The sequence below is a fragment of the Amblyomma maculatum genome, chromosome 9 (assembly GCF_055883805.1).
Source record: "Amblyomma maculatum isolate TAMU_Amacu chromosome 9, ASM5588380v1, whole genome shotgun sequence".
NCBI classification, from domain to species: Eukaryota; Metazoa; Arthropoda; class Arachnida; order Ixodida; family Ixodidae; genus Amblyomma; species Amblyomma maculatum.
The window spans coordinates 19,656,544-19,667,421 of NC_139352.1; the positions used below are offsets into that span (position 1 = coordinate 19,656,544).

The 10,878-nt window shown below is 43.3% G+C and overlaps 2 protein-coding genes across 2 annotated transcripts in view; one reads left to right on the forward strand and one right to left on the reverse strand.

Annotated features, from left to right (window-relative positions):
- Positions 1-2,126, forward strand: part of Tgs1 (Trimethylguanosine synthase 1) — a 29,699-nt gene extending 27,573 nt beyond the window's left edge. The window contains exon 12 of the mRNA XM_084578344.1: positions 826-2,126. Within this exon, the coding sequence (XP_084434470.1) occupies positions 826-933 (108 nt within the window). The 3' untranslated portion in view covers positions 934-2,126. The remainder of the gene's footprint in view (positions 1-825) is intronic.
- On the reverse strand, positions 2,078-7,962 carry nmdyn-D6 (nucleoside diphosphate kinase 6). Its single transcript, XM_084578343.1, has 6 exons — positions 7,775-7,962; positions 7,459-7,561; positions 5,352-5,391; positions 5,190-5,273; positions 4,682-4,758; positions 2,078-3,926 (listed from the first exon to the last, which is right to left on the reverse strand). Exons 1-6 carry the CDS (start codon positions 7,850-7,852, stop codon positions 3,757-3,759), a joined length of 552 nt encoding a protein of 183 aa, XP_084434469.1. The 5' UTR covers positions 7,853-7,962; the 3' UTR covers positions 2,078-3,756.
- Between the last annotated feature and the right edge of the window lie 2,916 nt (positions 7,963-10,878).

Here is a 10,878-nt window from a genome sequence, read left to right on the forward strand (position 1 = left end):
AGGCTACCATCTACTGCCGTGACTTGGCTACTGTTTTGATGAGATAATTACGTGTCAAGGATAGCAGCCATATGTGTATAGGTCCATGCCTGCAGTGAGAGTGGCAACCGTAACGAAATCAACCATTTGTAACTGCTGGAACATCTCGGTGAAGCTCAGTAGAGGTTGCTTGCAGTGGAGATGTACCTCTCATTTCTATCTCTCCGTTCTGGCTATTAAAGCATCCACAACTTCAAAATCTGAAAGCAGAAGAATGAAAATGTTGTGGTCAAATTTGCATATAGTTACTGACAATGCTGGTTATGCAACGAGTACAAGCGGACTTTTTATTTGACCTCTTCAGCAACAGTCAGTAATGAAATGATCTCCGCAAATCCTTAAAGGAGGAGACATTGTCTTTGAACAGACTTTTAGTCCGTACATTGTTGTTTGATAATAATACGCAAGACCTGAAGGTTGTTAGCATTTGGAATTTTTTCACTAGTGCGTTGTGAAATGCTCCTAGTGAACTTGAGCAGCCCTTTCTTGTGTAGCATATAAAAGCCATACCATGTGCATCAATGACGATGTTAAACAGGTGTTAAAAGAAAAAAGACTGTTTGTGCATTTGTAGGGGTTAGTGGATACTTTCATTTGTGTTCTCGGATCACTCTTTTTCTCCACTTACGCTTGAACCTTGCAGTTTTTCTGCCCCTGCTTTAAGACGTTAAGTGATGGTTACAAGGGTGCTCGTGTACTCGTCACATGCTAACTTCAGTTTCTTAGGCTTGCTTAGCACGTCTGTGGTACAAGTGATAGTTAATGGTGCCACCATCCTTTCTGCAGCTTGCGCAGCTAGCCGGGCCTGGCGGCAAGGTCGAGATTGAACAGAACCTGCTCAACAACAAGATCAAGACCATCACCGCTTACTACGGCGACTTGATAGCGAAGTGAGCTCGCGGTTTCGCGCACATTGATCCGCTGCATGCGCATTGACCGGAAGCTGTGGTTGTTGAAATTATTAGTACACTCTTATGCAAGGTGAATTAATGCACTGGTTTGACTCGCCATTTTCATCCGCTTACTTGAGCGTCATGCACCTCCTCAACAGTGTTAAACCGCCATTTCTTTCTCCTTTTTTTTTTTTTAGTCCGCATTAAGTGTGACATGATGCAGGGCAAGTCAGTCAACCATGCTGTGTATCTTGTGAATCACGCTGTGTAAACTAAATATCAGTAGAGTATCGCGGAGTAGTTCATGGCTGAAAACAGAAATTTTCAGTCCCATCGTCTATGTTCATCTCAGACAGTTAGTCAGTTTTGGTAACAGCTGTTTTTTTTACTATTAACATGCATTCTTGGGCAGTGGGGCATGCCACCAGCTGGCCAGGTGATTAAAGCTGCGTGCAGTCGTGTGGCTATTAAAGGCGGACATGTAAAAGTCTGTTTGTTTGTATAACTGCAGCAAGTTCACTGCTAGCTACTGTTCCTGTGGGATAAGGCAAATCAGCCAGCAGATGAAGGGTTAATTTTCTGGGTCTTTAATGTTTGGTTGTATACAAGAACAGCTTTTCAAAAATATTTTCAAAAATAATCCAGTACATAATTTGAGGTGTAATTTCAAATAGTGGGAAAGCATTTTCAGGGGCCTTGGAATATTTAACAGCATTATTTTAGGACAATCGGGCCTTGGTAAATTTCAGTAAGTTTTACCAGGTTAATGGCGTTAACCAAGAAAGGTGTTTTGTTTGAAGACGGGTGCTTCATCAAAATTTCTGCAACTTTCTAGATGCTGTGCTACAGTCTAATCTGATGTGAACTAATGCCAGCTATTTTATGAGGTGTCTAATGTTATTTGTGATAAGTGTTCCAAACTTTTCATTCACATTGTTGGTCAAGTCACCAACTAATGTATCCTTCATTGAAAAGGTACAAGGTTAATATTACTGTATCTTGACTTAATGTTTAGCCCAGAGTGCATAACTTTATCCTTGCTTGTTGTTGTTCATCGCTCCTTTTTTTATTTGTACTTCATTGCAAGAAAGCATTTTTTGTATGTACTAGTACACTCTCATGACACAAGTCCCGGACATGCCGTGCTGATGTCAATAAATATTCAGTTTATTGTTCATTACTAAAAAAATACAAGGAGTTTGTGTGTATATACATATAAACGTGGTATGAAAACTTTGCTGTACATTCTTGTGGCATACATGTCAAATGCGAGAGGTGTTGAAGAGCTGTGCCACCACTCCATCTCGGCACAAATTTCGAAACATTATGATGCACACTGCTTGCTAAGGCACCCGAGAGAAAGAACTCATTGCCAGCAGCATTAATGAACCACTTAAGGTGATAGATAACTTGCACTGCAGAAGAGAAGAAAAATAAAGCAGGTGCATTCAGCTGGTGCACAATTTATGCAAAAGATGCACGTCGAAATCACTCCTTAAATAACCACGTGGTTAGTGCCTGGGCATTGTGCTTGAAGCAGCCAGTAAAACCAGATATGCAATGTATACACAAACTTTCTCATGGCCTTATGCTCAGCTTCTAGGGTAAAATGCCATGGCAATCTCTGGCCAAAGCTTCCACTGCACCGCTAAAATTCCATCAGAAAAATCTAAGAACAAAGGAAGGAAAAATGTGTTTGCCCCGCTACAACAGAAGGCAGGAACTTTGCTGGTTTAGTGTTGGCATTTGTTGTACTTTAATTTTGTTCAATTGAGGAAATCTGGTGTCCATACAAGTTGAGTGAGATGAGGGGCAGAAATAGCATTAGTGTTAATAGCTGTCTGATACAAATCTTGTCTTTACTTTTCTATGTGAGTGAAGTATGAAAACAATTTCAGCTCTACAATCCAGGCCTCTTTGCTTATAAAAGGCCTTGGGTGGCTTTATTACTGATGAGACTTCTCTGGCCAAATATTTTGCTTTCCCGGAATTTGTAGCTCCATTCAGCCCTGGGCTCAAATCAGTGTTTTAGATTCCGACAGAATAATTAAACCTAGCTGATTCAAACGATTGATGTGTACCAGCTCACGATTCAATCAGCATCATGTGTTCTTTTTTAAAAACACAGTCCTTAATTCAAGCTTTGCATAACTTAAAAATTCTTTTGCTGCCTTGATGTTGGAGTTCGCCAGTGCTATTTAGGCACACAGCTCTCGTTAATAAATCACTCGTTAATATAGTGCACCGTGAACAACTCTGTCGCTAAACGGCGGCCGAATAACACTTAAAGAAAAATACAAAAGTTATAGCTGAACCTTTGGCCGAGGTTTTATAATGTAAGGACAGTTCGAAATCAGTATCAAACACAATTCTCGCATGTGGTGACTGCTGTCTTTACTGCGGACGACTCTTCATCCAACTTGCACGCTATCATCGCAAGCGATGTTTTCCACATCAGATGTGGATGGTTGCATCAAAAATGCAACCGACCATATGAAGAGCGATAGTCTTTCTGGCATAAAGCAGTGCCCACTGAAGTGCAGTCAAAACGTCTGCGAATTCGGAAAAACACGGTGCTCAAGTGCAATTGCTTTGTGTTGCAAAAGTATACACTGCTCCACCATTGAGCAGGACACAAAGCATATGTAGACAGGTGGGCTGGTTGACAGTCTTGGAAGCGTGCGCACCTTCATTTGCTGGCCAGTAATATAAGTAATAACAAAATTTCATTTCCAACAACTACTAGGGTTAAAAAGCAAGGTGCTTGACATGGAAAGCTTGTCACCAAGCCGGCCAAGCACTTGCTACATGGAAACAAAAGTATTTAATGGCTACATTGCTGCTCCTCTTCGTCGATCACTACATGCTCGCACCGTTCTAGGTCGAACACGAGCTTGGCACGGCGCCAGCGTTGCTCTTCGTTGAGGTACCACATGTCCTGGTCGAACTCCGGGAAGAAGAAGCCAATCTCACGCCGGGCCGACTCCTCGGAATCTGCACACGGTGCAATGATAAGATATGCAATGTTGGGTCTGAAGAGTGCGACAGGACAGAGGTGGTGGGCAAACAATGTGGCACTTGTTACAATGGGCACAACACTTTGGAAAGCTCAACCCATAACCTGACTATGTATGCTTCAATAAATGCCCCAGTAGGAATTTGGGACTCGGGGCAAAGGTCAGGACCAGCCGGAGCTTTGCATCATGATATGTGAAAGCCACCTGGTTAGCAAGATTGTGTTCTCAAACTTCCCTTTTGAAAGTGTGATGGCAAATGTCCAAAGCTGGGCTGATCTTTACGTCAGAATCAAGAAAGCAAGCCAAGGATCTGTTTTTAACCAGATACTATATAATTAGCACTGCATTTCAATGAATAATGACTCAGTTAAGAGTACGGGCAAAACCATCAATTTCAGGTTGACTCGGAGTCAGCCCTTGGAACCTGGACATTGTTATGCTGTTTCACTCTTTTATAACTACAGTGCCTATGCCCATTTAAGTATGTTTTTACACGTGTCATTACATGCTTGGATGAAGTGCCTGAATGCTGAGGTCGTGTGACATTGGTAAGAGCATGAAATCCCATGTGTGGTTATGTTTTGGTACTCATAAAAAAAGAATTTGAGATAGTCACTTGTTTGTTAGTTACGAAACACAGGTTTAAAAAGTTATAGTTGGGAGAGATGTTCAGTACTGCCACTCCCTGCTGCTTGGATTCACAAAACCATGAAATGTTTGTGCAACACTTGCCAGAGCCATGGCCAGCATTCCGTGTGTCTGTCAGCCCAAATCGTGCACGGATGGAGTTTGGAGCTTCGTGGACAGCCCTGAAAATTTAAATTTACGGCAAATGTATGCAGACCTTCCGAGGATAGCAAGAAAGTTGTTGCATTCATCATGAAAAAGTCTCTCTATATATGCTTTGCATCTCTGCTTGTCTTTTTGCAATAGAGCATAAATTCACAATGACCCAAATAAATTTGACTGCATTTGTCAGATGAAAACTAACTTACGTTCGCTGGTATTTGTCTGCGCAGTTTATTTCTGAGAATTTAAACCATTTGCAGTGTTTATTATTTGTAACGACCAGCTAATAAATTTCTGTACCTAACAATACAGTTGCAGAACGTACACCACTGATGACACAGGTTGCTGTTTTCTGTCACACATTCTGTGCTTTTTCTTCTTTTTTTTTTTTAGTAAAAAGCAGTTGTCAGTAACTTGACATATATCAAACAACAGAAGCTCGGCTGCTTACTTGAACACTTGGGTTGGGCCAAGGAGAGAGCGCCACTCCCGAATCCCATTTTCCTTTGCCAAGACATGTACCGACAGTGGCCCACTGGTGGTGGAATGGGAGAAGATTTGAGTTTGCAACCAAATACTTGAGTGCACAGGGAGAGTTTAGCTCATCACTCACCTGGACATGAAGCTTGCCAGCCTCTCAAAGAAGAATTTTCCTGAAAAAAATAAGTGCGTTGCAAATTAGCAGTAATTTTTTAAGTATGGGAACTTAATGGATGGCGTCTGTAGGCTTAGACCTGAAGCTACCTAGCATATAACACCTCCTGAAAAATATTTCTGGCTACGCCACTAAACTCAAGAATGACAATCACTAGCACTTCTGTGACAGCACAGGTCTCAAAGAGAAGCATAAAAACATGGCTCTCCTATTGCCTTGCTGAGACTATTATGCAACTCAGCAGTGTTAACGATAGTTACAGATGCCATTCGATCTTTCCCTAATGCACTGCTTCAAACTATCGCATGTTTTTTGTTTGAGCCAACTGGCTGGAATTGAGAATTTCTGGAAAGGTTTATTTTTTACTTTTCTCACTTTTATTTGAATGCTGCAGCTCTGTGCAAAGGCCATCATCAAAGATTCTCTGTATATGTAGATTTTATCTTGTGGCATGCAACAGTGTTTGGAACACCAGTGATGAAGTAAAGCTATTGTGGCGTAGTCGAAATCAACTCCACCACTATATATGTGTGTTATAATGAAAACAAAACTGCACATGCAGTTATAAGTCTTATTCTAACTTGCTGTCTGTACAATATGTCAAGCTAGTGACGTGAAACTGGTTACTATAGCTCCAGACTTGTAGCACAGAGAAAAATAAAACATGGGGAAATAAAAATGAATTGTAACACTAAATGGTTGGATCTTTTCTGCGGTATAATATGTCAAGTTGTCCCATAGCTGTCTCACTTTTTGGCTTGTGCTAGCTGGTTATCTTTACCAAAGCAAAGAAAAAAGAAAGGGCAAAAATTAAAGCCAATGTGGGTTATATATGCAGGTAGTGCAGATCCAGGGCTTGCAGGCTACTCTGGAATGCTATATTATGTTAAATCGATACATCCAAAAGCGGGGAGCTGTCACTTGATCCTTTCGCCAGCTGCTTTGGCATAGACCACAATCTATCAGGACGTGATGTGTGGCACGTTTCGGAGTCAAAGCTCTCAATTCGCTATCGCGCACCCGCCGAGAAAGTCTGAAGTCCTCGCCTCTTATCACCCGGTTCCATTAGTTTTAGAACCGGACACATCCCTGTGTTGACACCGGGCTCAAGTGGGAAGAAGAGTGTGCCTTTTCGTCACTTCTTTTTTCTTTTTATCTTCGTGACCGGATTAGAAGCACGTGCGTTGCGTCGACAGTGTGTGTGTGTGTAAACAGGCGCTCGGAAAACACGTGCGTTCCGGTTTATTCTCGGAAGAAATCTCTCCGGCCGCCGCTAGTGCCGATAAAGGACCCGAGCAATCTTCATTCCTTTGCGCGTCACCTGGAACACGTTCAACAGGCGCCAACTGTAGCTTTATACAGCTCGCGCGCGACTGATAACGAGCGCTTTGTCGGGTTTTCGGGAAAATAAAACCGAGGGCTCCCTTACGGCTGGCATGCACAATTGCAACGCAATAACGGAAAGTTCATCGACTTTGCACTCGAAGATCGAATTCCCGTGGCGTTGGTTTTCCAACCAGTTCCGCGCACTGAACGTAACACCGCCTATTACGCAAGTCAAATAGCAGACGACGCTGGAAGGTATTTTGGCAGCCAAGCCGCCAAGCATCGAGCCAAGTCATCTCGCGAGTTTCCTCAGCAATTAACGTTGTAACTAGAAACAGGGTAACAAAAAAAAAATAATAGAAATAGAAATCAAACTAAACAGCGCTCTCCTCGGGCGCGGTACGCCGTTGTCGCCACGGCGTTGACTTGCTCCTGCTGTTTGTTTTAAAAAAAAAAAAAAAAAAAAAAAAAAAAAAAAAAAAAACAACTTTAACGCGCTAAAAACAGCTGCGTGTTCTCAGTTGCGCGACATCACAATATTAGTGCTGCGTTACTGGCATAACACGAATGACAGGCATTCAAGTCACGACCGGCTTTAGCAAAAAGCCGGTCGTGATTCAAGTAAACAGGGCGACGGCTCACAATAGAAATCTAAAACAGAAATAAGTACCGCTAAAAACAGCTTTGCAATTATTTGGGGCAAGAACACACGAAAAAAATCAAGCAGTCAAGAACGTACCGCGATGCTCGTCGTAGAACTTCTCCATCTGCTCTCGCGTGTAACAGCCCATCTTGCTCTTGACGAATATGAAATCGTTCTCCAAGATCACCTGCCGAACGGCCTGCGCCAAAAAGTGAACCACAAAACGCAGCGTCAAGAAAACGGCTTTGTGAAAATTAAAATCCGCGATGTTAGCTCCTCCACTGAGCAGCTGTTGAGCGACGACGACCAGTCAATCAAGGGCCCGAGTGCGCCAATTGCCCACTTCAAGGACACTTCCTCGACAAACAGGAGTGCCCATTAAAGCTCCTTCGGTCCGCTGTTGCCACCTTACCTCGAGTTTCATGGGAATCTTGCACACATCGGGCTTGAGAATCGCTAGCGTCAGTTGCAGCCTCCCCGTGATGCACATGGCTGTGTTGATGTGACAGTGGCGACCTCCTGACTCCCTTCGGCGAAGAGCGCGCGCGGTGGAAGAGAACAGTGCGCACGTGCGCGGCGTGGCGTCGTTATAGTGCTCTAGAAGATTGGGCAGTGTGTCGACCGCGCCGCGAAATACATGGGAGCGAGGGGCCGCTTTTGCGATGACGGAGGCGCCGCAGCGCAGAGGGCGCCACCAGCAACTGGTGTGTCAGCCGTCCGGGCGCCCGCGTATGCGCGCTGTGCGGCGGGGCGGATACCGCGCGGACTGTACGTTCTTGTTTGCTTGTGCGTCGTCTCGAGCTGTTCGCGACAAGATTTTACAAATATGCCGGTTAACGGTGCTCAGTACTGTTAGCAACCACCTAACTTATTTTCCATTTTGGCCGTCGGTAACACCTCGGGGAAGTAACGTGACAGGAGTTGGCTCCGAAGAAAACAGCTTGCAGAGGGCCGGCGTACGACTCGCACAGCACGCTTCACTCGCCGTACAGGTTGCTTTAGCATTCCTAAAGTACCTAATTCACGTCTAGAAATGTAGTCGTTTTGAAAAGAGGGCTGTGTGGAGGCAGGTTGTATGAAGAAGTGAAACATACAACACGTGCGTTCGAGCGCTGACTAAAACTGGTCACAGTAACCCCATTATCAAAACAGTCCAAAATGGTATATTCCGTTGTTTTCCACGCCAACTATGCCGACTACAGTACGTCACTGAAGCCACAAGAGAAGTCGGCATTCAATTGGAATGAAATAGATGTGGACTACCCCGCATGGATGTAGAGATATAGTAAAGTAAGGACATGAAAAACGAACGACACCACGCCAACTGGCTACTGAATAACGGAACACAGTGGGTCAGGAAAGGTGGAAGAACTGGTAGGTAAAGGTTTCACAGGAAAATAAAAAGAAACATGTCGCTTACCAGGGAGGGAGAAAGGGGTTGGTTGAAGGCACGCAGCGAAATGAAAAGACTGACCGCGAATGTAAATAAAGGTTCAGAATTTTCACGCGGCACGGCAAACGCATGACGAAGAAAGCAGGCAGCTAAAGACGAAGAAAAATGGAGATATAATAAAAACAATAAAAAATGCGGAAACAACCGAGCATAAGAACCAAATGAAGGTCCGGGAATAGGAAAGCAGTGCACTAACAGGCTGCAATCAAACGCGTATAAAGATATAAGCGTCGAAATTTAAGAGACAACAATTTGTGAAACTGTACACTAATCTAAGTACACACCATTTTCTTTTCTCTCCATAGTCTGAAACATTGTTGTAACGGGTAGCTTTATAAATACCCAGAGATGTGCGCTATACTTAAAACATTTAATCTCAATGCGTTATAGTTTAACAATGACCTAAGTGTTCCAGAAAATGTTTCCATTCTAGGGTGCGCAAGCCACCGATAATATGCAAGTCATTGCCTCCAGAAGATCGCTCTAGTCCTGCTTTATGTACATACAGAATAAAAAAAAAATGAATAGCTTTGAAAAAGAAATAACGACGGAAAATAGAGGACGCAGAGGCTATAGGGTACGCTTAATTCGCTTCCGCTAGATCATCCTTCTGCGAAAGAGAGGTTGTGAGGCCGGCACGGTTTCTCACCACGAACAAAAATAGCGCCATAGGTTCGAAGCTAGGTCGCAATTTACTCAAAAATTTGGCTCAGATGCACGGTCCTTTTCGACTGATTTGAACTTCAGATTTTGCAAACTTCCTCTAAAATGTGAAGATTAAAAAAGTTTACCTACTTGGAGCACCAGAAAAGCTCCCACTTGAAGCAATGAAATTTAATGTGTTTTTGCGGCTTCGCTCTTTGCGAAGTAAGCGAATCACGACAAGAGTTCCCAAAGGGAAAATAATTAAATTCCCTTGAAAGTATTTCACGTGTAATATCAACCATGTTAACAATTATAGTCTGGTTATTACTGCAAAGAGCACCCGCGGCAAGTAGCCCGATTATATATAGTGCGGTAAGCAGTAGTTGCAAGTATATCCAGTCGATTACTCATATTTCCATACCACACACTCAAAGAATAAACACGCATTATGTCCGCATTTGATTTTTGCATTATATTAATTGCTTGCGTATTAGGTGCTCGTCATCTTTTTCGCATTTCTCTGCTTTCTCTCGGTGCGCGCCAAGAACTGCATCATGCCTGCCAATTCGACGCGCCATTACCAGTGCTTTTATTTTTGTTTTTTGCTTGTTTGCTCTGGTACCATTTGATGCCAGTAAAGCGTCCGCACTCAAGTGCCCACTATGAACGTATTACGTATGTGACGGTTTTAATTTTTCATATTTTATTTGAAGTAATGCCCTAGCTGTACTTGACTTTTTGTTGGTTTTTTTTGTTCGCCCTTTAGTTAGTGGCACGCAAACAAATGTCCGCGATATACGTAATTGTTAATCACGAACAAAGAATAAATGCTTCAGTCGTGTATACCTTTTTTTTTTGCCGGTAAATACAACAGTGCTTTAAATTAGTACGGTAGTGAATAAATGTGTTTTGCTCGCACACAGTATTTGTAATTTCTATAAGCGGTGATTAGGGCACATAAAGAACACCGATTAAAGAGATATATTACAGATTACTGACGATTTAAGATAAACGTTGTTATGTATTAATAAACGCAAGCTGCAAAATGTAAGCAGGTGTTCGCAAATAAATAAGTTAAATTGGTTCACAGGAAGGGAAAGGCGCAGTAACTGTCACACTTGCTCTGTGGACACCCGAACCGCGCCGTAAGGGAAGGGGGAAGGTGGGAGTGAAAGTGGAAAGAGAGAAAGGGGAGCCGTAGTGGAGGGCTACGGAGTAATTTCGACCACCTGGGGATCTTTAACGTGCGCTGACATCGCACAGCACACGGACGCCACTTCGTTTCGCCTCCATCGAAACGCAGCCGCCGCGGTCGGGTTCGAACCCGGGTACTCCGGCACAGTAGTCGGGCGTCTTACCACTGCACCACCCCGGCGGGGCGTGTTCGCAAATAAAGTTTGTAAAAAATAGGTGTTCCT